Genomic DNA, 27,931 nt, shown 5'->3' with positions numbered 1-27,931 from the left:
ACTGTGTGCGTATTAAATATAAATCACATGTGGGGCGTTGGGTTGTTAACACACCTGGCAATTGGTCGGCTTCCTTGCGTATGATTGTTACTTCTGCGGCAGAGAATGCTGGGATGATTCTAATGAGACTACGGGTTGTCACGGATACGGAAGCGGCCTTCGCAATTTGTCGTTATGGCGACTATAAACCAATAGTCCTGGGGTCTAAAGTATTGCTAGTTCAACTGTATGAATTAAAAACGAACATATCGATTTTAGAATATGAAGAGGAAACATTAATTGCTGAGCTAAATACAGAAACTGTTTCAAGCCTAGGAGAGGCAACTGTTTCGGAGACTTTAACAGCATTTATGAAAAGCCTGATTGGTGCAGAGATATGGGAGAAATTTGAATGTGACTTCCCGAGTGAACACAGGTCTTTCATAGAAAGTTTTATCGAAAAAAGTCGAACATTTTCTAGGGTTATTTCTAAAGATACAACAATTTACATGCCCTTAGACAAAACACTGCAGTCATATATCACAGATCAAACTGGGCATTCTATCAAGACACTGATTCATGAAAAGTACAAAGCAGACGAATCCCCTGTAGAGTATTCCTATCAAACCGAAAGTGAAGGAATAGTTTTTAATCTCCACATTATGGACATTTTATTTATGTTTGTACCTGTAATAAAGGAACTGATTTATGAAACACTCAGGAAGGCCGAAGCAGAGGCTATATCCAAACTGTGGCTTGTTGGCGATTTTGCACAATCCCGTTACGTGCGCGAAGCTTTAGAAGTCGAGTTCAGCAGTCGCATATACATATTCTACCCATTAGACTGTGAAAACGCCAAACTGAAAGGTTCGCTTATTATGGGTAAAGAAGACGCTATTTGTCGCGTTGTAAATCGGAACGAACTTAACGCTGCATGATCGTGACGCTTATACACGTATAAACAAAGATCAGATCGAATGTTGCATGCATACAATTACAATACATCAACTGCTCTACTTTAATGTGTCTACTTGCGAGGTATTAATTGTGTGGATGTTAATTAATCAACTAATATTTTAACTCCGCGTTAACCAGAATTCATTTAGAGGCTTATATCAATAATTCGCCATTACTTGTATTAGGTACTTACTACAAACATTAAAACAGAACAATTTAAAATCAGATAAGCATGCACTATTCCGGACTTTATTAGAATTTTCGGATATCAAGCCAATCGTTCAATATAACATGACATACTTCACATTTGGTAGAGTGGTTAATATATTTCATTAATAATACGCTGTAAATGGAATAAACATATATGTTGTAATAGACTAAACATCTAAGGAAATTAATGGCTGCCAACTATAACATTGTGAAATATACAGTGCACATAAAATATATTCAATAAATTATACATAACACATATACATATACTGGCTGATATTGATGATTGACGGTCTGACGTGTATGAATTAATTATCTACATAGTGCTCGGAATTAATTGGTTATAATCTACTGGAGTCAACACATCATAAACATGGTCACTTTAATTCAAAATCTTGCAATCTTGGACTTTATAAGTGTACTATATAAATGAAGTAGTCTTTTGAAAAAGGAACCGGTTGTGATGAAGGCAAATACTTTAAACTTGAAATATATGTATTTTTTGCGATTTTATTCAGGGTTTCAAAAATCTATATATTTTAGTTTTAGTTAATATTTTAGAATGTGCTTTTAAGTAATTAGTAACAATAAGATTTTTTAATTATACTAATATATTATTATTAGTTGTTTTATCATTGAATTGAGATGACATTCTGATACTTAATACTATATATTTGACTGTACCTAAACATATAGAAAGTATTGTAGTGTACTGTTAACTCACGTTAATAAAAAGTAATGTATTGTATTATTAACACACGGGGAAACAAATGGTACACTTTGATTCGAAAATGTAGTTTGATGAAATGTAAGTGTGCTTAAGATAGATTTCTTACGAGTTTAAACCCAAACATATGTGCATTGAACGTGGAAATATTTTCACTGCAGCTTTGATCATTTTAACTGTTTACGGTTGAGAATTGTGTCGTTGTAAATTCTGAGGTGATTGACGGCTGTTGCTTGATAGCAATCAGCAAACAAGAGCGATAACAACTGGAACAAAAACACATCGAACGAAGTTGTGATATATATTTTAGATATTGATATAAATTCAACATTTTCAAAACGTGTGATATGTGGTGAAAATCCCTGCACATGTGTCGCACATAGATATTTAATATTTTAGTTAATGTACTTTTCAAGATACATTTGGTGCAATTTTTTAACAAAAGATCTGTAATCAGCTGAGCGCTGAAGAAATGTAGTATTGTACATAATTAAGTGTTCGGCTTAAAACGTTTTCCAAGTTTGACTGTTTATCGTTTATGCTTACGGACAGACAAACATATGACACATTTTTTTCTTTTTATATTTATATACCTATGGTAAAAATGTAAGCTGAGCAAAAATAACCCAACACATTTATACCATAGGTATATAGATATAAAAAGAAAAAATGTTCCAAAAAGAAATGATATCCACATGGATTAATTGTTCAACCATTTTAAACAATTATCGAATGCTGAACATAGCAGTAAATTTGACGCTAATGACACCTATGAATTTGTTACCGTCTATTGAAATGCCCGATTGTGAATCTCTAGCATTTTTACTTGTTGGTTACAAGTTACAATAGCATAATGCCTGGTTTTCTTATCTTAATCTATTCGCGTCACAATGATAACGTTTTTAATCTTTTACGTTTAATTTTACCCTAGTTAATGTGTGTATGAACAGTTTTACCGTTAAGCTGAAAAGAGATAACAAAAATAGTACTCGATAAAGTATCTATACAATTATCAATATTGTCACGATTCGATAACAGTTCATTTGTTATTTTATCGACAATGTTTAAAAAAAAATCTATATTTTTGTGTCCGATCTATCTTTATAAAGGTGTGCGCTTGGTGAATTGATATGCATTCATCTCCATGTAAATAAAATTTAAATGGACAGTGATAAGACTATTCGATCAAATCAAGTTCATTTATAGAACTTATTCGCGTGTACATATTGTAATTTACGATCACCAAATCAACAGTGCTTGCACGACCATGCGTCTACACAAATTGTAAGGTGTATATACAGCCATTATCTAAACGCCCATAAGGCAATGAAAACACCATTTTCTTTACGAAGCGTAAGCAGTTTATGGCCAAACGTATTCTTAAGTATATCCTCAGATACTCGTTGAGGTAAAATATTAATAGGTTACTCAGACTAAGGCAAATGAATATAACGGTTGATATTTTAATTATCTACCAGATCCTATCTTTGACTTAAACGTGAGCTAAAATCTTCCGTTTGAATAGCATCACCACGGTTTGTATATATATTTAAACCGTTTGATAATTGATGAAAGAAATCAAAATCTTGTTTATGGAATTTACATTGCTGTACACTAAAGACTCAGCCGGTGGTATATAACACATATACATCGTTTTTAAAGCCAAACAAAGATTAAGATAATTTACACCAAAGTATCCTGTCATTTATATTAAGAACTTCAATTACAATGATATACTCTTTTATAGTAAAAAAACATCTCCACTGTGTCTTTTCGCAGTTTTGTTGCCTTTTCCGACGTGGGTATGAAAAATACTCACAATTTTTAATTTGGTTATTAAACGAATTAGCAATACAACTATCTGTAAATATTTAAATGTCAGATCAATTTATAAAGTTTCAAAAATGTAAACAAGACCTTGCGCTGCTTCCGGTCGTCTCCCTAATTTCTAGTCGGTAGTTAATGCTCATGGTCTTGATGGCTTCCGGTGCTAATCAGACGCTACCCTCCGTATTGTCGACGGTCTCGTGGGGGCAGTTTCGGTACTGGGCTGCTGGGTTGACGACCATGGTTATATTTGAAGCGGTCGATGCACATATAAAATATTGTTTTCAAAATAGAAATGATATATCATATTTTCTTCTATGTAATCTACTTGTATATAATATATTTAATTTCCAAGTCTTTATTTAACAAACGTTTAATGTTTTGAGTCCTCTTAGGGGAAAGAGTGTCATTTATATTATTTTGCAAGTCAGGCGATCCATTCGATTACTGATAATGGTCAATGTTTCTTTACCCTGAATTACTGAATAACAAGTTATTAACCACAGATATATCATGATAAGCGATGACAAAGTATACAATATAAGTGCTAATTGTATAATAAAACATCGCATTTAAAAAAGCTGCTCATTTTAGTTGCTACATTCATTAAGTTGATATGCTTAGGTCCCTTAAACCATCAAACAGGACTCTTTGACGAAGAAGTCAAGACTGAGATATGCCTTAAACCTCAAAGCCCGGTATTGATAACTAACCACGCTAGTTAAACCATAACTCATCCAGATAAATGCACGTGGTAGATAAACGAACGTGTTGATCTGTTTTGTGTGCAAATTAATTTCAGTTCTCACAATGCCTCGAACAATTGTGTATGTATGTCAGAGATTATGCATCGGTTGTAGATTAATTATGGCTTTTGTGTATTTGCAGAAAACGTATGTATTTTATTGAAATTAGTGATACGAAATATTTGCACGTTGATAACCATATACTTGTATCATATATTATTGAGCATATCATTGATTAACCAGTGTTTAAGTGACATAACTTATAACTTATAGATGTACAGTGACACACGTATGAAAAGCAATAGAAATGAAATAACACTTGTTCAATTATTTGCTTTTTTACATAATCCTTGCTTATTGGGAATATAAACACGGGCTTCCATATTTTTGGAATTACAGAGGACTGTTTTGTCGGTGGTTTGTTGTACACTGGCCCAGTGTATTTACTATTAATTTAGTTATTTGATTTCGGTGTTTTCATTAAAATTTGAAACACTAAGATAAAACGTTTGTCTATAATGTAAATGTAATAAAACCGGATGCTTTGCCTCCAATAAATTGTCGGCACACGTACTTATATATGATTAAATGTAGACGTTTCTGAAATAACATGGTATTAATTATTACATAGTTGTTCTTATACGAGTTATTGTCTTAACTTAAATCTGTGACCGATTCATTTCATAATTTTTAATAGCATAGACTTCTTCAACTGTGCTTAAGTACTATGTATCGATCAACACAGTTTGGTAATTAAGTATTTGTGTCATTGGTTGATAACATGCATGTTGGATTACCAAAAAATAATAGTCGTACCGCGAATAGATATGGCCCCCGAGCTCCGACTGTGAACGTAGGTGTTTAGATTAGGCTTCAATCTAAATGTAACCAATCACTGACTGTTTCACTGATCACGTGGATGGATGTGTATTTCAATAGAGACTGCCATCTTGGATATTCAATTTCAGTTCGAGATACGTGGTAGGTAATGATTTTTGTTCATAACGGTTGATTCTAAAATAGATTGTATTGAACGCTGTAGCATTGTGTTACATTATTTTTTTTAATATCCTTAACAACTGATATACTAGTACTCATTCATGTCTATACAAGTACCGATACATTAATAAGCGATTTAGAAACGCAATATGACCGATAACTTTTTTCGATTCCTTTATAATGACGGAAGCAAATGTTTTTACGAAAACCAGTCTATATACATGCAGTTTTAATTGTACTATGTAATTGTTTTATGCCATTGTTGTTTAATTTACAACAAATATAACATGAAGGGTCTTCGTGAATAAATTGACCTCATTCTGTGTTATCTAGATGCTACATGTGGTTCTATTTATATCTCGCAAGGTTTAAATGATAACGCAAGGCGTTGAAAAGAAAATGTTGAGTGTGCTTTAAAACGACATGTTCGCAAATGTCTGCATATTGGAAAAAGGCCATTAAATTGTTTGAAAGATTTTCCTGGAATTTATACAAAATAAAATTATATCCTGGAAAAAGTTTTTAAAAAGTTTAAATTAAAGGGGTACGATTCCTCGTCCCTTTGGTGAAAACTGTAACTCGCTTCAAAATGGAATTTATGGATTCAGATAACAATTGCATATTCATTTCTTTGATAATTTCTAATTAAAATAACACTATACTATTTTAACTTTTTTACAGTTTTTTGCGACATCGATATGTCAACGAAATATATCCATAACGATTCGTTGATGTGAATTTCGAGGTAAATATTTCATTAATAAGAATAAAATATGTATGTTGTTGGTATGTTTTGGGGGCCCTTTTTAATACGGCTTACAAGTGGTTTTAAGCCATCAACTGTTGTTAATAAGTGCAAACAAATTACAGCCCTTTGCATGTAACAACCAGTGTGTTCATTCTATAAAAAATATTTAGAGCATAAAGATATGGAATCAATTAAATAATGTTGAGTTATGAACTTATCTTTCCAATGTATCATGTCGAATTGTTAAATACTCTGGTAATGGTGAAAACAGACATCAAACATTGAGAATCTGAAACAAAGTATATATTTAAATTACCGTTTATCACCTTAAATAATTTAAGCAGACTTAACAATAATGTTACACGAAAGAATGAATGTGTATGGCGATTGATCACCGGAGATATAATAATTGTAGTTAACTGCAAATATGCGCTGGTAGATGCAAAGCGACAAACAGATGCGATTGAATAGTTTTTAAAATTATTAATATGACATGCAACAATGAAAATTAAAAAAAAAACTTCATATTGTGTTTCAATTATGATTTAAAGGCGAAGTATTTACTGTTTGGACCCTGTTTCGTGCTTCTGTTTATGAACATATTAAATTGAAAATAAAACTGGAAGGCAATTTACCATAACAATATTACGAAATATATTTATTCAGGTGTATACAAATGATCGCTCTCCATATTCGGGCTTTTTCTGACAAAACGTTTTGCATATTACATCACATTCCAACACTCAAAGAAATGAATTTAATGTTGTTAAGTATAAATTTATTGTTAAATAAATTTAATTATTCCCTTTATTAATTAAATAAGACTTGTTTTAGACAGTTGTGGTGATATTGCTGACGACGAAGATTAATAATAATAATTAATTATTAAGTATGCAAAATTGATGAACATAAATGTATTGTAGGACTCTAAAGTCATTCTTGAAATATTATTAACTGGCTATAACGATAAAAAGCACATGCACACAATTGCATCCTTAACTAAAGCTTAGTTTACTTTAATTTAAAGTCGAAGAAAGAACTAATAATAGTCCGATTGTTTGATTGAAATGCTGTTTCAAGTTTTAGGTCAAATATTGATTTTATACACTAAGTCCGTGTCAGAAATTCGCCATGTATTTGTCCAAAACATTTGCACCATTTTCGGAATGTCATACGTCGACCTACATGCGTTTGGTGCGTGTATTCGCCTTATTTGGATAGCAAACCATAATTATAATGATTCAGAAGAACATTCTAATGCTTTTATTTTATCTTGCTTATACCTTCCATTTCGTGATTAGCGACCTACTCGGTATCGTTTCCCCCGCGAGTATATTTTCGTTTGAGCGCTATCCCAGATTAACTTTTCGCTGTTATCTTTGTTTGTAAAAATACAAATACTGGTTTATTGCAGTTTACTATGTTTATTGCTTCCCGTTATCGGCGCGGCATGATTTATTAGAAAAGGCGATATCATACCTTTGTATATTGAGCGTTAGAAATGAAAGTTGTATGATTGTTTCAATTAAATTATTTTTTATTTTCAAAGGAATCTAGTTAACCTTTTCGTGAAAATGTAACCGGTTAACCGATCGTACAGTAGGTTAACCGGTGAACCTGTCGCATCCTTTATTTTAATGAACAGTGTAATTAACAGTTGTCCTTCATGGTGACAAGGCGTGTTTTTTTCACAGCCCATGGGTATCGATTTTCGTTAGACATGTTAACTTCAATGTTTGGTTGATATGCTTTATGCATGTAGCTTCATGTTTTTTAATGCTAAAATATTCAAAACGCTATTTATTTGAAGATAAGTGAAATTGAAATTTTGCTGTGACAATTGTTATAAGTGACTTGTGGTTTAGATTGTGCAAGTCTTAAGTGACGGGTGATATGCTATTTAAAGTGGTTGATTGCAAGTGATTGCTAGTGAAAGTGATCTGAAATACGAATTTGTTTATGTTGATGTATTGGCAGTGTTTAAACTGCTAACTACGAAATATCTTATCACAGTGTTGAACTTCCTATCAGCCAAATCGCGATCATAGGAAAACGAATAAGTCTATTCAGGAACACATGCATGGCACAATATATAAGGAAGACTGCATAACAGTCCAAATAGTTAAGTTTTCTTGCGTCGACACCTGTTTTGAGTGATTCAATATCTAAAACTGCGGGGGAAATTTAGTGCTGGTAGACAATGTTATTGCCTGTCTGTGTTAAACGCAAATCCTGTGAGATTTTGTGCTGTGCGGAAAACATTTCACGTTGCCGGTTGCAAATATGCCTCGTTCTATAGCATGTAGCGTCTATTTGCTTTAATACAGATTTGCAATTTCTTTATAAACGTCTAATTTGTCAAAATGCGATACTTCAAACAAATCATGGAGTCCGATATTATGGAACGCCACAGCTGTCTCGCCTATATACTTTTATTTTCGTTGTCTGCATGTCTATGGTCGTTACGTGGGATTCGAATATCGTTAGGTACAAGCAACAAGTTGTAGAGTGAAATCTGCATTGTGTTATATATAGTTCATCTATCGTTCTGTACAAACAAAATTCCGTCTTGTAAAGTTCGCATTTTGTTTGGTGCAATTATCATTGTATTATGTTCAGAATTAACTTTGCTCTGTACAAAAAAACTTTTTGTTGTGTGCAAATTACACATCGTTATGTGCTTTAGATAATGCGTTATGTATGTATGACGAGTTTTGCTGTGCAATATACAAATCGTTATGTACATATTTCAATTGGTTTTATCCGATTTTATTGTTGTTCTCTACAAAGCGCACTTTGTTCTGTGCAATACACATTCCGTTATGTAGTTACACTGTAGTGTTTAGTACGTTATCAAAACCGCTCTCTATGAAAAACAGTTTGTTCGTTGAAAAGTTAAATTCGTTCTGTAAATTCGACAATTCGCTTTGTAAATCTTAAAGTTGTTCTGTGTTTACAAATGTTTATTATGTGCTTATGGCATTTCGCTATGAACAAGTGTTTTTCGAGTAAGTGAAAAATTGTTCTGTATATTAGACTGGTCGTTTTGTGCATTTTACCGTTGTTCTATATAGACTATGTTGTTCTATGTGTGCAACTGTGTAACGTATCCTTATCGCAGTTCATTGTGTACAATCCTTACCGTTATCTCGAAATGACTACACGTTCTGCGAACACAACCAACTGTTCTGCAAATACTGTAATGTGTTTTGTACATACCCATTATTTACCTGTATTTGTTCATAACCTTCAACCAAAATATTAAACATGGAGGCAATGGAACGTGTTTTAAGAAGCGTTAACTTGGATGCACATTTTTTAAAATTCAGGAGCGAAAAAATAACCCCTGACATAATTTGTAAACTGACAAGGAAAGACTTTGTTAATCTTGGAATTAATAGCAATGCAGATATGATGAGATTACGTGTTGAATGTATCCCATTTGGAAAAAAGAACAAGGTGTTTAAGTTCGAAATAACAAAGGATATGATTCATACATTGTTGGAATCGGGCTTTACTGTGAAAGATATGGCTAAAATGTTGGATGTATCAGAGAGAACAGTGTTTCGCCGAATGAGTCAGTTCAACATATATGTGCACAGTTTTACTGATATTGACAACCAAACGCTTGACAAACATGTCAGAGAGCTTATTACCGAGTATCCTCGCTGCGGAGAGAAAATGATAGGACAGATACTTCGTGTGAGAGGAATAAAGGTACTCGTACATTTCTCTTACTTTCATTTACGTTATTTCCAAATATACTTACTATACTTATGTTACCTCTATGCCCCTCTGTGCATGTTGGAAAGCAGTCTATGACCAGGAAGTATTATATTGATTCCGAGGAAATTATATACGTGTGCAGCTATAATGTAACTGAATTACGGATACCCATCAAGTACCCAAAGCTCTGCCCATACTTTCCAGGCCCGTAGGAATAGTGAGTGCACCTAGCCCAAAAATGTACTATCATAGATTTTAGAATTGATGTTAATTTGAGTTGATATGTTCATAGATTTATGTTGCTATTTTACCTTTTTGGAACGCGTGAAGCATTGTCAGAGCACACCAGAGCCATCTAGGAATATACATTTTTTTGAGGGACCCACCCCCTAGAAAGACTGTGCCCCTTCAATTACATTGTCCTTCCTACGGGCCTTCTTTCTACTAAAAAGCTATGTCTAGTAAATATGGGCCATTCCATGAGATAATCGGATATAGTGACATCTGAGTAAAGTGCATTTGTTTGGAATTGTGTTTGATCAGGTCATATACAAAAGCATTCTAGTAATAATACGTCGATCACTCTTTCTATTCCTACATTCACGTACTCTCACCATAGTAGGCCCACTTCACACAATTGTTTTCAAGCTACTGACTGCTTTCCCATATGAAATCTACCCAATTCAGCCCGTGGTATATACTTATTCTAGACACGCATCAATAGCTCAGTCAGTTTTGAGTTTCTTTGCATAGGGTTTTACATCGTGTCTCCATTATTTCAGTTATATTGAGCTACCCGGCTCATTAGTGACTAGATTGATAAGTCAGCCGGAAGAATTCTTCTCACGAAAATCCGAAATGGTCGCAAGCGGGCATTGTCTTGTGATTTCAAATCAAGTACTTGAATAACTAGTGCACGGAGGCCTCAGGATCAGTCGGTAGAGTCTAAATACATGGGTTGGATGTTCGAAATACGACTTGGCCGGCCAACATTCTCTCTTACGTTGAATGACGGGATTTATTCGTCTAACACCACTAAACTTCTGTATTTACGTGGAAAAAGCAGTCAGTGGCTTGGAAATAATATTTTGCATTACTGGTAATGAAATACAAGGGCCATTGATAGGGGTACTTGTCGCCGTGATATAACCGATAGAATCTCCACAAAGGCGTAACCCCAAATCCCCTTTCAATATTAATATCCGTGTGTTGCTATTCCTGATCCATTATCATTCAGTTTTGCTTGGAAAAATTTGCAAAGACCGTAGTCAATGCACATAGTATTTAGATGATTGCTTGTCGGTATTATCTTGCTGAAAAAAAATGCATATATATCCTGTGCAAAAAATATTTTCGATTATGGATTCTTGGATATTTCTGCATATAGTTCAGTCATTTTAGAATATGCATAAGCAAACGAAGCAAACAATATGTCACCATATATTATAATTAGATATATAGTGTTATTCCACTATTAATATATAAAGCAGGCGATAAAGGAAAAAATACAGTCCGAAAAGATCCAGTTGCGATCATGACAATTTCAAATTGAACCAGTCATAATTGTCATTGGAAATGGCGACATGAGTGATTGACTTTTGTGAATGTGTTGATGAGGTCAGCAGTATCATATTTCAAATTCGTAAAGTTCATACTGCTTGATCGACTAAGATCAAAAATAGTGAGTTGCCTTCCCTGGAAACAGACTACTGAACCATGTCCCTTATAAAGAGACAATTTAACATCTTTTTTGCAAAAGACAATTTCAAGATAGAGTCGGCTCTCCTATTGTATTGATTTATTTTACAATCATAAGACAGATTATTTATACTGTATTGCCTTGGTGATTAGAATGCTACCCATTGTAAATGATAGGCGGAAAAGAAAATGTTAAAATGTCTCTTACTAACAAGATTATTTTGCACTCCGTACAGGTAAAGAGGTCCCACTTAAGAGAACGACTGCACATTGTCGATAAAGAAGGGATTCAAGAGAGACGCCACAGACGTTTGCACAGAAGAATCTACAACGTGGAGGCCCCAAATTATGTATGGCACATAGATAGTAATCACAAGCTAATTCGATGGAGATTCATTATTTCTGGTGGTGTTGATGGCTTCAGTCGTTTTGTTGTTTTTCTTAAATGTATCGATAACAACAAGTCCAAAACAGTATACGGCTGCTTTAAGAAAGCTGTAGCAAAATATGGGATTCCAAAGAAAGTTCGAACAGATCAAGGAATGGAAAATCTTGATATTGCCAGATATATGCTGGATAACGGTTATGGAATGATAACTGGCAAAAGCGTTCATAACCAGCGTGTTGAGAGAATGTGGAGGGATGTGTACGAAGATGTTCTGTCTTACTTCCATGACCTTTTCTTTTATATGGAAGAGGAAAGTATTCTAGATCCTCTGGATGAGCGCCACATATACGCACTGCATTTTGTTTTCCTTTCGAACATAAACCATAAACTTGACACGTGGAATGAGGCGTGGGCAAACCACAGATTGCGAACTGTTCGTTCTACTCCTAAACGTTTGTTTTAGCAGGAGCAATAAACATAAATACAGACCGTCCTTCTCAAACAGCAGACGAAGCAGATACCGTAAATGCTAACCAGCTATTACATGAGTCCAGGCCGATATTTCAGCAATCAACATATATTGTTTCTCAACAGTGTCAGCAGGAGTTGGAACATTTAGATACAGATTTTGAGAGTTCTCGATCCGGAGTCCAGATTTTCATTCAAGCTGTACACATTATATTAAGACATGACAGTTTTACTAACTAATAGTGTAGAAATAAATGTATGACACTGTTCTTTTTCATGATTGTAAAACTCAGAATGGTTATTTCGCCAATTGCATTTGTAAACCGTGTATCAAGCACAATAAGGTGTTAATATAGCTAACCAATAATTCCTCAAAATACTCTTATGGTCCAAACAGATCACTGTGTCACTGTAATACTAAACTAAGTGATTGAAAAGTAAACAGCATTTAACTGAGTGTTGCACTGATCTATTAATATACCATTAGCGAAAGGCAGTCGATGAAATTAAGGCTGATGCCGCCTTTATGGTAAATAATCATTGATTATTAAAGTGTACACACACACATCAATGCCAAATTAAAGTACTGATAATACTATGAGAAGGTGATGTTTGAAGTTATTACGGACTCGGTGTTGTTTTTGACAAGACTTGTATAATTTGACTGTTTAGATAAAAAAAAACTGAGTATAGGAACATTTGCTCAACATAAGCAAATGCTTATTTCCTATCATTTGCTCGACTCTGCAAATATTTATGGTTCAAACACAGATGCTGTCACATTATAATTATTTAGAAATACAGAGATGGCCCCATGTGATAAAACATACACGATTGCTGATGTATGTTGGCTATGTTTGTTCTTACGCACCCGAACCTTTGGTTCTGGCGGCATATTAAAATCGCACCGTCCGTTAGTTAGTTAGTCCGTCCATCCGGTTTAGTTTCCGCTCAATAAGTCAAGCAATTGTCATCAGAATGTGCAAGGCAATAGCATCTAGGTCAAGTTCGATTGTCGGCCAAATTGACCAAGACACTCCAGAGTTACGGCCCTTGAATCATCGTAAAATTTGTATTTTTCATGTTTCCGCTCAATAACTCGAGCAAATGTCATAGGAACTTCGCCACACTTCATGAAAATGTAAAAGGCAATAACACCTAGTTCAAGTTTGATAATCGGCCAAGTTGACCCAGACACTCCTGAGTTACGGCCCTTAAATCATCGTAAAATTAGGTTTGTTCTCGTTTCCGCTAAATGACTCAAGCAATTATCATCGGATCTTCACCAAACTTTATTAAAATGTGTAAGGCAATAAAATCTAGGTTAAGTTCGATAATCAGCCAAATGTACCTTGAATCATCAAAGAATTGCGTTTCCGCTCAATTACTCAAGTAATTGTCATCGGATCGTCACAGACTTCATGAAATAAGATCTACGTCGAGTTACACAATTCCGCCAAATTGACTCAGACACTCCTGAATTACGGCCAGTGAATCAACGAAAAAAAAAATGTATTTCTCGTTTCCACTAAATAACTCAAGCAATTGTCATCGGATCTTCACCAATCTTCATGAAAATCCGTTAAGCCATAAAATCTCGGTCGAGTTCGATGACCAGTTAAATTGACCTGGGCACTTCAGAGTTACGGACCTTAATTTATAGCAAAATTTGCCAAATATATAAGCCATTTGTAATGGTATCATACATAAGTGACAAATATCCTGTTTTAACCTAATGTTTCCATCAAAGCATCTTCCTATTATCAGAGCATCTTCGGGGACATGTCTTATCCTTCGGAGACAGCTCTTGTTTCAGTTTATGTTTCCTTCATTAAAACAATGATACCCTAGTTTTGTAACGGATTGGATTAACTCGTAGATATTAAGGGGAACTTGATTGTATGGCATATTTCAGTTTGTTTGAATGTTGTAGTATGGCTTTCTTTCAATTGTTCAGTTATTCCTTCTCAACATTTCACCTACTCACGATTCCTACGTTGCATTATCAAAGGACACTCTATCGTAAACTGGTAAAAGTCGGAATCCTTCCTCGATTCATTCCCGTTTTTTTAAATAAATAGCCCACGTGTTGCATATCTTATAGAAAACGATTGATGAAATGCAAATAATAGAATAAACAAATCTATATATTCAAAAAAGAATTTGTAACATTAAACAGTTTGTAACTAAATGTCAATTACAATCAATCTTTGATAGTGTGTGCATGCAAAAATGAGCATGTTCAAACGCTTTTCCTAAAGAAATATATAAAAGGATTATAATCGAAATTTGAAAACTATGTATAAACTGGGTTTTTTTAAAGGTAAGAAATTTCTATTTCACTGCAATGTTGTGAATTTCCGTCTGCAGTGCCCTAAAGTGCTTTAAATATATCATTTTCGAAGTTTGCGCTTTGGTTCCTGCAGAGTCATATATGCGTCTTGCAGCAGACGGTATTTGAAAAGCTCATGAGATAATGAGACATTGTTCATAATGGCGGATTTCTCATTTCATAACATTTTCAACTGCTTATTATGTATAAAACAACCCATCTATTTTAACGTCTTGTGTTGCAAATTCGTAACAGGTACGAGTGACTTAAGTTTATTGAGCACCCCTGCCTATACGTTTTTTAAAATTATTTTACAGAAAGAATAAACAAAAAGAAAGCATTTTGATAAGCATGCAACTTTTAACTCAGTCTAAAACACTACACACGCAAATCTCTCAACAGTCAGGTCAGTGTAATACTATGGTAAGTGCTTTTAAATTAAAAAGTACTTACCGTCGTATTGCACTGAATTACTATTCAACAAATATGCAATTAGACATATGCAGATTAATCAAATAGGAACTTGAATAATTGACAAGAGAACAAACAAAACATGGAAACAGAGAACCATATCTCGTTATTCTTCTGAAGAGTATCTTACACTGCAAATACAAAATGAATGTAAAAATGCCAATTTATTGAAGTGCATAGTCATTCATGCATAAAATAATTAAATTTGAAAACTTATACTGAATACACTATGGTTGTCTGGATTTACACCGTGGCTGTATTATCTCAAGTAGTTCTTTTCCCCTGTCTCACACATTTGATCAAATTTATTGCAGTCCAAAAAAGTCATTTGAGAAGGCATAATCATACAGGTTGAACAGCTCGGTGTCATTTGGAATAGCCGCAGTCTCGGAGGGAATGGTCAAATTTAAGCAGTTGATACATGTATTGGCGGATGGCAAAAATGATTGTTTTCTGAGAAGTGGATGGATGGCTTCAACGAAAATCCCAACACAGGCTTTTCTTCTGTTCCAGTAACAAATTTCAGCACCTTTCCAAGAGTAACTGGCTGCCTACGTTCACCTAGAAAAATAAACGACACTTTAATTCTCCGGATGAAACACGATCACATCAAAAGAACACGGTGTATTTTTTTAAGCGTTCTCCGAGCTCGGTTATTTACTCTTTAAGTATTTTAATTTGTGAAAACTGTTCCCCTTCCGAATCGGGTTTTGTTTTAACTCAACAACGGCCAATGGTCCGTAAAATCACTTTAATTTTTATTATGCGTGACTGTTTCACGTGAAAATTCCAGTTCATTCACGGACCACTGGTTGTTGTTTAGCTATATAGTCATCTACTTTTCTTTCCCAGCAGACGTTGTTTGAATACAATGCGACAGAAGAAAAAATCTGCTGGCGCTTTATTATGATATTATATCAATAAACATTTGCAGCAAGTTTCACTAGATCTCATTATATGTAGGCCCTAACTAGTGATGAACAAGTTTTCCTTTGTCACACACATTTAAGTAACATTTAGTTTGGTATAACGGTATATCACCATTTGCATTATAAATAGTATGAACTACCGCTATAACATGCGTGATCTCCTGGTATTCTATCGGACGATTTAATATACCCATACAAAGACATTACAAAAAGACTATACATCTCCTTAAACAAAAAGTTTTGATTCTAGTCAGCTGCAGAAACGCCATAATGATTTTGTATCAGGTAAAGGGTTAAGTTTTATTCGACAATGAGTTTTGATTCCTGATTACTGCACATCCTTTCTTTTGAGATCAAAATACCTCCATCAGCTCCAACAGTAATAAGTCTCATAAACTGCTAATCTAAACTAATTGTTAACTTGTAATCTGAAAGTAACCTTCCAATCGAGCTTCCCGTCATTGCTCTTATAGTTTCTGTCCTATTTTTGGATGGATATTAAAGTCGATAAATAACTTTGTGGCGAGTTAAAAATATACGTATTCTGAGTGTTTTCACCTTTCGACATAGACTTCACAAATAGCTAATATGTATACGTATATATATGCATATATGTGTGAATGTATATTGTATATTTGTATATATGTGTATATGTATGTAGATATATATATCTGCATATAAGTGTGAATTGAATATGCAACCAACAAGCACTCCTCTATTTACAAGTGGAATGGAAATAATTTGATTCTATCTCTCTCATACATATATTATTGCGTGCTATATATATAGCATGCAAACATAAATGTATTCATATGCAATTATGTAAGTGTAATATGTCAGTCTTTTCAAGATGCACTTTATCATTTTAATAATGAAGTATGAGATAAATGAGACCCAATTGACGGGATCTGAAACCAAAAAAATGATGGTTAAATTATAAATTCTTAGACTTACAATTTATTGCTTGAACATAAAAATATGTTTTTCTTACTTGCTGCTTCCCGTATGTATTTAATAAATCGTGAGTATATTGCAGATTCCAATGTTCTGCGGTTGGATCCTTCTTCACTGAAATGTGGTTCCATTAGTTGCGTTACCATTTTTACAGTTACAGGGGTTGGCTCTTTTGGAGTGAATAAGTGAATGAATGATGGCATTTCACGGGTTAGCTACAAAGAAATGTAAACCAACGTATAACATATGCGACAGGAGGATAAACATGCATGAAACCTTTTTTTTCCAGGCAATGAAATTATACTTTTTAAACGACATGGTATTTTAATTTCGCATTAGTTTTTTCCATGATACCTGTTGCCATTACCCGCTACTGTTCTGAAACGTTATTAGCTCAGTCAGTAAGGAGTCCGACTTTGGGTCTTGATTTCGAACCCCGGCTCGGCCAATAATTTTTCCGACGTTTAATAAAGTCAATGTGACGGAATTAATCCGTCTCTCATCTCTGAACAATTGTGTTCACGTGTGAGTGCTGTCAGTGGTTAAGAAAGAAAACTATGCACTATTGGTGCACTGACCGCCGGGATAACTTATTGGATCCGGAAATTATTTACTTCACAAACAACTACATATCATGGTTATCATTTGTGTCTCGATTAAACTCCATTGAATAGTGTAGGAGATCTAGCACACACAAACTATGCACTCAAAATGCATGATATTTTTTAGTACAGGGCAAGTAGCTCTTGGAATACAAATCCGGTCCGGAAACTAATTACTCCGCGCACAACTACATATCATGGTTATCATTCGTGTGAGGTTTGTTTAAAATCATTTTGAGATATATCGCACATAACAATTTACTCAATATGCATGGTTTTTTTACAGTAAAGGGCACACAACTCTGAGAATATACAACCGATCCGGATTTTTTTTACTTCACGCACAACTTCATAACATGGTTATTGGTATGTGAATTGCAGTTATATGTATGTTAAGAGGAAAAGTCGTAATCCTTATGACTCACATTGCAGAGGGAAAAACATGTATTGCGATTTTCTATTTCTTTTACCTGTATAAGCCCTAGACTGTCTAGTCCCTTTCTTAGATCAAATACGCATGGTCGTTCCGAATCGCTAAAAAACACTTCCTGTACTATTTCTGCTGTTAAAAGTCGTGGTAGCCTACCGTTTTGGAGTGTACTCAGGGCTGAAGAATATGTGAAATGTAACTTAAGCAGTATGTTGATAGTAAACCAATTAAAGGGGGCTTACAAATAATCTTATCTATATTGTGATATTTTTTACAGCGTTTCTTTGAAAACAAACACCATGTCACTGAGAATCCGCCCATTATCATGAACAATGTTTCCTTTGGGAAATGAGAACTATCATTCAAACAGCTTTTAGTATTGTTTCCCACATATCAAAGCTAATACATGAAACATGTGTCTGTTAAAGTATAAGGAAGCACAAGTATTCCAATTATATTTACAAATAATGTTTAAATACAATATTTATATATGTCAGTTACTTTTGTCGTCTACCGATGCATGGACTAATCCGTATTTTCTCTGCTGTCGAATCTGCTTTTTTATAATTATATCGGACGGCAGTCGTTTGATTCAAACACAGGAGCTTGAAATTCTATAAATAAATAATGTATACGAAAATTATTAAAATACCCCACCCACCCCACTTCTCTATATAAAAAACATATATTTATATATATTTATATAGAGAAGTTGGGTGGGTGGGGTATTTAAGTAATTTTCGTATACGTTATTTATTTATAGAACTTCAAGCTCCTGTGATTCAAATGAGTGCCGTCCGATACAAAGAAGCGAATTCGACAGCAGAGACAACTTAGATTATAAATATGGACATGTCACAAAGTTATCGGGGTTAATCGATTAGGCATTGTGAAGCATACTTTAAATGGAAAACGCGGATAGAATTAGTATTAATTTTTCGTTAGACTCTTTAATGCTTACCCATTATCTTTCCAATGATTTCATAATTGTTACACCACTCTTTCACAGGATCAAAGTATTCAGTCTGTAGAGTTTGAAGAATAAGGCAGAATAATTCCTTTCTTGGTCCACCATAATCAACAGCAGTCTGAAAGGTTACACTTGGTTTTAAACAATATCATAGAAAAGTGTATGACTAAATTCCTACTAATTTATCACTTTTAGAACAGACAGCTCTGGAAACAGTTTAATTAAAAAAGTCTCCAAGTTGTCCTCTTGGTTTAAGAAATATAAGGCGTGTCTTCTTTTAATCATTTCGCATCTGTGATGAATTTACACTAGACGACTCAGGTATAGATATTTACAAATGCATATCAAATTATAGATAGTATGTTTAACTATTTGGTCTCTGCAGACGATTCTTTTTCATCCTGCAGCAGGCAACGGCATTTGAAAACCTTGTTATAAAAGTAGAATTTTATCATAACGAGCATTTTCTCCTTTTGTCACATTGTTTGCAAGGGCTAATGGTGTATATTGCTATCTGCAATTTAATGAAACGGATTTAAAAGTTGTCTGCTTCAAATGTAGTACACGTACGAAGGAGATAAAATATCAATATCATTTAAAGCATTAATTGCTCATTATCAATAATTTCTCCTTTTGTCACAATGCCTTCAAATGTCATGTCTTCTGCAAGACGCAAACAGTCAATGTTTTCAAATTAGGTTAATCATGAAGTCAATTCTGGAATAATTGCTTATTGGGTGTGTTTAAACTTGAGTTATCTTAATTTGTTGTTTTGGATATATATACACTTAGGGACTTTAAAAACGCTCCACTTTATACAAATATTTTGTCACTATTAAAAAATAAGTTATAACTCTATTTTTTTTAATTTTATGTTATTAACAAGTCTGAAAATTCATAACCGCTTAAATCCTCAAAGACTGCGTGCTGTTGGTTTGCGTTGTCAAAGTCCTAACAAAAGATACAGTTTGACTGATAGAAACAAAGCTGCGAGACTTGCCCGCCCACTCGGCTCGACTTACAAGAGATTTTCTTGCCACAAATAGAATTGCTACGTTAGACTGTTAAACGCTATCACAAGTCACCCATTGAGTATATCTGCGACGAGTTAGGAAGTCGCTCGAGGGCCCATTGTTCGGCCACTAGGAATGTCAACCAACTACGTCAAGCCTTAATACAACAGTGGAATAACATTTCCAAGCAATAAATTACAAACATTGTGTTGCCGATGAGACGTAGATGCACTGCCTGCATTACTTCTAATGGAAGTAACACGCGTTATTGATTTTGGTAAACTTGCGAATTTAGATATTGAGGGTGTTACTCTAAGATTTGTAATATTTCCTTTCATTATTATTATTTTTCAATACACATATGGGAACATTGCTGGTAACATACGTTTACTAATTATTACTAAATATCATACAAAAAGAAGAATGTTAACCTTATCAATTCGTTATTTTTACAACTGGAGCGTTTTTAAAGTCTCTCAGTGTAGTCCATGAGTATTCCCCCTTCGTCCTTTAGCATTGTATTGAATATGTGTACTTTTAATGCAAATGTCAACAATTCAAATGCAAGGCAACAAGTTTATCATTGTTTGAAAATAGTCATGTAGGTACTTGTTAAAGATATATGACTCGACCATCAAAAGACCATAATCAGAAATTCACGATCTCTTCTAAGAAAGGAAATTGTATGTTATACTCACCTCACCATAAAATTGAACCTCTAAACATTTCCTTAGGTCAGGGATGTCGTTTATTTCGTCAAAGGAGGTTCGAATTACATCGTTTCGATCAATCATAATAAAATTGGTTTCACCAGAGATCCCTGTTGTTAGCGATGTTTCGTCGAGGCCCAAAGGCCTTCCAGTCACCATCAGTCCTTGGAAGATTTTGAGGATGTTTGTCGGATCACTGATGTTATTGGCCTCACAGAAGGTCTTGCATGCTATAACCGCATTTACCTTTAATTATCAATTTATTAAAGATTCTTGAAAATCACGGTCGGTGTAACGCGGGTCATTTCATATTTTGACATCAGGGCATCATGTCCAACTATTCAAAATCAGATTTTTTTATCACTGGGACGATGACGGCTTAGATTTAGACAGGCAGACAGATAGTTTATTCAGACTTATACAACAGTACATCGTCTTCAACTCAAATATATAAATTATTTTTAACCAGGTTTTCCGAAGGAAAAAACTGGTTATTAGATTGGCGAATGCGGGCGGGCTGGCTGGCTGGCTGGCGGGCTGGCTGGCTGGCGGGCTGGCGGGCTGGCGGAATAAGCTTGTCCGGGCCATAACTATGTCGTTCATTGTCAGATTTTAAAATCATTTGGCACATTTGTTCACCATCATTGGACGGTGTGCCGCGCGAAATAATTACGTCGATATCTCCAAGGTCAAGGTCACACTTTGAGTTCAAAGGTCAAAAATGGCCATAAATGAGCTTGTCCGAGCCATAACTATGTCGTTCATCGTCAGATTTTAAAATCATTTGGCACATTTGTTCACCATCATTGGACGGTGTGTCGCGCGAAATAATTACGTCGATATCTCCAAGGTCAAGGTCACACTTTGAGTTCAAAGGTCAAAAATGGCCATAAATGAGCTTGTCCTGGCCATAACTATGTCATTCATTGTGAGATTTTAAAATCATTTGGCACATTTGTTCACCATCATGGGACGGTGTGTTCCACGAAAGAATCACGTCAATATCTCCAATGTCAAGGTCGCCACGACTAAAAATAGATTTAAAAAAAAAAAAAAACTTACAAAGGGGGTTAATTTTTTTTGGTCATTTCAAAAGTTCAGTTTGAGTTTTCTCCCTTTATCAGATTTTTTTTTCACAATGAAAACCTGGTTTTGTGACAATTTTGTCCCTTGTTAGACGAATTGTTAGGTGATTACACATAAAGCAGTGATGATTCTGAGAATGTTGCCATGTTTCTTATCCGTGTAATCTAGAGTCCGTGGTTTGAGCATTTTTATCGCGATGTTCAATAAAAGATATCTTAACAATCTTGTTTATTGATAGATCTGTGGTTTTATTGCCCCTGTGTTCAGCACAAACCGATTATCTCGTTATGATCAGATACTGTGCCGACCAATACTAAATAACACTATGGTGTCATACGCCACAGCAGGGACCTATACTTGTATATTGGTCCCTAACCACAGGTGGCAATGTCTGGTCAGTTTACACTTTTTATGATACCTCCATGTCTTCTCGTGGTATTCGTGGTCATTTCTTGGAGTAATGTAACGCCAAATACTCAATTTTGCGTTTATAAGATATGTAGCGCATTGAAAACATTTATAGTCATCCGCCCATACAGATTGCCATAAACTAAATACTGTAAAGATGTCAGCCAGCTTAATTGCCATCATGTAAGAATTAAATACTTATATTATGTAATCTAAAGAAAGATTCTGGGCATAATTATTAAGACAAAACTAATGAAATATTATGCTTGTTTATTTAAACAGATATATAATGTCAATAAAATATTCAAAGGTCAACAAAACATAGGTCTGTATAGATACATGTATTTATATAGGAGATCAAAGATAACTACTGTAATCAACAGAAAAAAATACAAAAAGGCGACTGCAAATAACATGTTAAATGCTAAGCCTAATCAATACTGACTAGATTAAACAGAGATCACACATACCTATATCCTGAAGTCAAAATTACTTCTTGTAATCAACATACAAAATTAAAGAAATAAGTGATTGGAATTAACATTATATGCTTATCAAACTGACTAGATAATCAACAGAGATCAAAGATTACTGCTTGTAATCTAAAACGCATGCAAAGAAATACTCCGAGTAGCTACAGAACAAGTTCCATGGCCGTCCCGTCAGAGATACTTTTGAGCAGTTCTAAAAGTTTATTGTATTGTGCCTCAATATCAGAATGTGTGATAATGTAATTACATTGAAGCGCTACACCCCGTCCTTCTTCCTTTAGTGCCGGCCAAGAAGGAAACCTTGGGACAGGTTCTCTAGTCACCTCAGCTACAATGTGTCCACTCTCCATCAAAGGCCGGAAGAATCCTGCCAAATTTCTTGGGACATGGCCAATGGGTAGACCGGCCACATCTTGAAGTTTTAGCTGCCTCTTTTCATCAGTTATAAGGGGAATGCATGTGGTTTGGAAAAGTATCTAATTCTGGTAACCATACCAAACTGGCACACTCATCATGAATGTTAGTGTATTCTGGTTAGACAAGTAACTGAGTAGGGAGTGTGGTATTGGGTGGTCTTATTTGGAAAAAATAGTATCCCTTAATAACAGTTTCTTAATACCATTTCCTTTTTTGTTGGTGCCAAAACCATGGAATCATCTGGTTTCTGTAATGAAATGGACACAAATTTATAGAGCAAACAATACCTACATTATTATGCATATTCACAAAGTTGTTATGAAAGTGCAATAATACAAGTATATAGTAATTAAAATATGTACATGGCTAGCCACTTGTACTTTTGATATTTTACATATAATATTTTAGTATGGTTTAGTTATTCTTTCGGTTGTGCATAATTAGTATATGTTTGCTAATGAAAATGAAATAAAGTCAATGGCATGTATGAGTTTGTGTTTACGCTATAAAGGACTCTCCGTACAGCCATCCTCTTTCTTCTTTCTCGGACTCATCCTCTTCCCTTTTAGTTTGTATTTATTGGATACTGCCTTTGCAGATTTCTGTGCAGGACTGGAGTGCACAAATTGGACTACCTTCTTTTTCTTACAGGGCATTGTCTGAAAGCAGAATAAACACAAGATGTGTTTGTGAAACACTATGTCCCCCATATATTTGACCTTTAACCTTAAAGAATGATCTTGACCTTTCAAACTCAAAATGTGAAGCAGCTCCATGCATGTGAGAAGTTGTTTTGAAGTTATAGTGTACATTAAATGAGCGATTTTGACCCATATATTTGACCTTTGACCTTGAAGGATGACCTTGACCTTTTACCACTCAAAATGTGCAGCTCCATGAGATACACATGCATGCCAGATATGAAGTTGTTATCTTCAATATTGCAAAAGTTATGGCAAATGTTAACAAGGGCTGTTAGTAAAACATGCATGCCCCTCATATGGGCTATAAGTTGTAGTAGCCGCCATTGTCTGAATACGTTTTTTTCACTGTGAACAACGGTGGTGGTGGTGGTGGTGGTGGTGGTGGTGGTGGTGGTGGTGGTTGGTGGTGGTGGTGGGTGGTGGTGGTGGTGGGTGGTCGTGGTTGGGTGGTGGTGGTGGTGGTGGTGGTGGTGGTGGATCCTTAATTTCATTTTTGCCCGATGTTTATTGATACAATGCATTACAAAAATGCAGTAAACCTTACATATGGTAAAATTTAAATAAATTACAAGGGAGGCAAATGCTGTAACAGAAAGAACATGCATAAACGGTAGTTGTTTCCCTTGTTTGAACCATGCTAAATCTTTAAAATGCCTATTTCCAGTACTGTGACCTTCACCTGTGACCTTGACCTTTGACCAATTGACCTCAAAAGCAATAGGGGTCATCTGCGAGTCATGGTCAATGTTCCTATGAAGTTTCATGATCCTAGGCCTAACTGGCCTAAGCGTTCTTGAGTTATCATCTGACAACCACCTGGTGGACGGACCGACAGACCGACCGACATACCGACCGACATGAGCAAAGCAATATACCCCCTCTTCTTCGAAAGCGGGCAGTGGTGGTGGTGGTGGTGGTGGTGGTGGTGGTGGTGGTGGTGGTGGTGGTGGTGGTGGTGGTGGTGGTGGTGGTGGGTGGTGGTGGTGGTGGTGGTGGTGGTGGTAGAACCTTAATTTCATTTTGCCCGATGTTTATTGATACAATGCATTACAAAAATGCTGTAAGCCTTACATTTGGTAAAATTTAAATAAATTACAAGGGAGGCAAATGCTGTAACAAAAAGTACATGCATAAACGGTAGTTGTTTCCCTTGTTTGAACCATGCTAAATCCTTAAAATGCCTATTTCCAGTAACTGTGACCTTCACCTGTGACCTTGACCTTTGACCAAGTGACCTCAAAATCAATAGGGGTCATCTTCGAGTCATGGTCAATGTTCCTATGAAGTTTCATGATCCTAGGCCTAAGCGTTCTTGAGTTATCATCTGACAACCACCTGGTGGACGGACCGACAGACCGACCGCCACACCGACGGACATGAGCTTCTTCGAAGGGGGGCATAAAAATGTTTGATGAAAACCAACAAACCAACAGACAGGGCAAAAACAATATGTCCCCCAGTATAGATTTGGGGAAATAATAACATTCAATTCATATCAAGAAGTTTGAAACAAACATTCCCATTTTGAGCCTCCCATCTGACATGGCCATACAACTTACAAGACATTAGAAACTTTATTTAACTTTTTTTTTAAATAAGCAATCAACACTTGCTATCAAAGCCTTTTAAAGTTTAAATAATGGGTAATTTGCAATAAAACGTTTCTTTGAAAGTTATATATGCCAGAAAATGTTTAAATGTAACGTTGTGGAATCTATATGAAATTCAAACAGCTCCAATTAGTAGCGTTTAACCTACATTCTGTACTTCAAACACTTTTGAGACGACCCCTCACCTAATGAAACTGCAATTCGCTATGGGCAAAATTAGGTCAATTTACTTTCATGTCAGCAGGCCATTAAAGGGGCCTTTTCACAGATTTTGGCATTTTTTTAACTTATTCATTAAATGCTTTATATTGATAAATGTAAACATTGGATCTTAAAAGCTCCAGTAAAAAATCAAGAAAAACAATTAAAAAAAGGAAAAGAACATTGCCCGGAGCAGGTTTCGAACCAGTGACCCCTAGAGTCCTGCCAGAGTCCTGAAGTAAAAACGCTTTAGCCTACTGAGCTATTCCGCCGAGTACACATTCTTGACGTATTTTATACCTTATATAAGCAATCTTCGTAGTTTCACAAAATTTAACGACAAAAACAGAACTCTCCAAATTATTCAATCGTTTCGCGTTGCAACGCTTTATAATTTTTAGGTTTTAAAATCGTCAAAAGATGCATATAATGGCTATATTAGAGCATGGTTAATGTTCAGTATTACTGTTTCCTCACAAATATCATAACTAAAACGAAAACTTACGAATCTGAAACAACTTCTTTCAATTTTGTCAATTTACCAAAGCGTGAAAAGATCCCTTTAAACAAGCAAATGACCAGGGAAATAATATGATGGAGGAAAGTGCATACCTTGATCCTGCTTTTAAGCCACGATTTTATTGTTCGCTGAAAATCACCGTCAGAAAACACGAGGTGAACTTCTGTCTTTCAATTTAAAACGAGGCTCTGAATCTGGATCAAAAAGGCGCGGTGTTTGCATTTCATCTACAAAGATCAACAACCATTTTCAGTCTGCAAAAGTCAAAATGAAAGCCCTCAACGATTGATGCTTTATAATTTTAAAAGGCATGCATTAAATAAGATTTCCATTCTGTTAAATATTGTCTGATTCGTTAAGGGCTACGGTTCGTTATCGGCGAGTTGACTGTACCCTTTAGAAGGTCGAAATAATGTGTCACTAACCTTCGCCACTTTCCTTTAATTTTTCCTTTAATCGAACTCGATCTCCTATTGTATTGACGTCTATGGCGGACAGTTCTTCATCAGTCAACTTTTTGGCTTCTTCTAATGATATTTTATTGGCCCTGAAATTGTGCCACAAATACCCGAGGCCAACTTCTTCAAGTGCAGCCTCTGGGGGCTGACGAGGTATAAGCGTAGTCCGTTTCGCTACGAAGTCGGGTATATGTTTTACTACGAAAACATTGTGTACATACACATGACATCGAAGAACGGATTATTGGAAATTTGTGTTTAAAACAGGTAAGATTATGCTTTTATAATAACAAACCTCTGAATTTAAGCACAATGACATGTCATAGGTCTGTTACATCAAATTATGATTCAACATGTGTCTGGTTTATGCGTTAAACATTAAATATACCGCTGATTTATCAAATCGAAGTCAAGTTTTATTTTACAAAAATGCAATTAAGGTATACAACTATGTTTAATTGACACAATTTTACAATTTCCATTTTGATGTGTGTATCGTTAAGCCACTGGTGTGTTCAGAAATGTTTAGGGTGACCCAGTTATCAGAAATAAAGGCTAAATAGTTTGATTATGTATGATCATGTCTCTGACAGTATACGTATATGCCTCGCTACGACAACGCTTTAGCGTGTATGCGTTTCTCACAGAGCACGTATTGGTTATCTCTCAAAGGCGAAATAAAGAAAATGTTTTTTCTAAATACAGAGTCATGGAGTGCCTGGATGTTTCCTTTGAGGAAGAGAACAACGACACAACATGATCCGAAGCGCATAGTCGACATGGTAATGCACATTATTATGATATAATTACATTCACGACTAGGCCAAAGGAAACGATCAAAATCGAAAATCCATATAGAAGACGACAGTTGAGAGTCGAGAACCTAATGTCGTCGGTCTCAATAAAAATTACGCATCTTCACCTTGTGACAATCCCTTATACGTTCTTTTGGATAGAGACCGACGATAGGTTTTTAGCATACGGTATTCTTTATCAAAAAACATTCGATGCTTGTTATGTTATCTCGAAACTCTGCTTATGTCAAAGTAAATCCCATGTCACATCTTCGATCCTTCTTTACCTCATACGGATTTTGATTATTACATTTTATCTATCAAAGCGATTTTCTTGAAATCGCCAACTAATGACTTT

At 35.1% G+C, this 27,931-nt stretch overlaps 3 protein-coding genes across 3 annotated transcripts in view; 2 read left to right on the top strand and 1 right to left on the bottom strand.

The window, feature by feature from the left end:
* The first annotated feature begins 5,149 nt into the window (after positions 1-5,149).
* The window catches only part of LOC127849145 (uncharacterized), a 108,321-nt gene continuing 85,539 nt past the window's right edge, over positions 5,150-27,931 (top strand). Inside the window, exons 1-2 of the mRNA XM_052381864.1 lie at positions 5,150-5,427; positions 6,127-6,190. The gene's annotated coding sequence lies outside the window, so the exon portion shown is untranslated. The remainder of the gene's footprint in view (positions 5,428-6,126; positions 6,191-27,931) is intronic.
* LOC127848135 (uncharacterized) lies at positions 8,526-12,742 on the top strand. The gene is made up of 2 exons (XM_052380434.1): positions 8,526-9,910; positions 11,854-12,742. The coding sequence occupies exons 1-2, from the start codon at positions 9,461-9,463 to the stop codon at positions 12,466-12,468; spliced, it is 1,065 nt and encodes a 354-aa protein (XP_052236394.1). The 5' UTR covers positions 8,526-9,460; the 3' UTR covers positions 12,469-12,742.
* On the bottom strand, positions 15,521-27,098 carry LOC127849146 (uncharacterized). Its single transcript, XM_052381866.1, has 7 exons — positions 27,075-27,098; positions 23,810-23,945; positions 20,873-21,114; positions 19,153-19,279; positions 18,232-18,368; positions 17,197-17,374; positions 15,521-15,837 (listed from the first exon to the last, which is right to left on the bottom strand). The coding sequence occupies exons 1-7, from the start codon at positions 27,096-27,098 to the stop codon at positions 15,683-15,685; spliced, it is 999 nt and encodes a 332-aa protein (XP_052237826.1). The 3' UTR covers positions 15,521-15,682.

The sequence above is a fragment of the Dreissena polymorpha genome, chromosome 10, assembly GCF_020536995.1.
Source record: "Dreissena polymorpha isolate Duluth1 chromosome 10, UMN_Dpol_1.0, whole genome shotgun sequence".
NCBI lineage: Eukaryota > Metazoa > Mollusca > Bivalvia > Myida > Dreissenidae > Dreissena > Dreissena polymorpha.
Note: the sequence above shows the minus strand (reverse complement) of the source record. Positions and strands in the feature narration are given on the sequence as shown.

What these genes read in the sequence shown, in the direction of transcription:
- LOC127849146 (XM_052381866.1), bottom strand. Translation starts at nt 27,098, where the DNA reads ATGTCATTGTGCTTAAATTCAGAG. An exon ending in AGGTTCAATTTTATGGTGAG is followed by an intron (nt 19,280 to 20,872) that starts GTGAGTATAACA and finishes GTAACCTTTCAG; the next exon opens with ACTGCTGTTGATTATGGTGG. An exon ending in ATACATACGGGAAGCAGCAA is followed by an intron (nt 15,838 to 17,196) that starts GTAAGAAAAACA and finishes TTATTTTTCTAG; the next exon opens with GTGAACGTAGGCAGCCAGTT.
- LOC127848135 (XM_052380434.1), top strand. Translation starts at nt 9,461, where the DNA reads ATGGAGGCAATGGAACGTGTTTTAAGAAGCGTTAACTTGGATGCACAT. An exon ending in TTCGTGTGAGAGGAATAAAG is followed by an intron (nt 9,911 to 11,853) that starts GTACTCGTACAT and finishes CACTCCGTACAG; the next exon opens with GTAAAGAGGTCCCACTTAAG.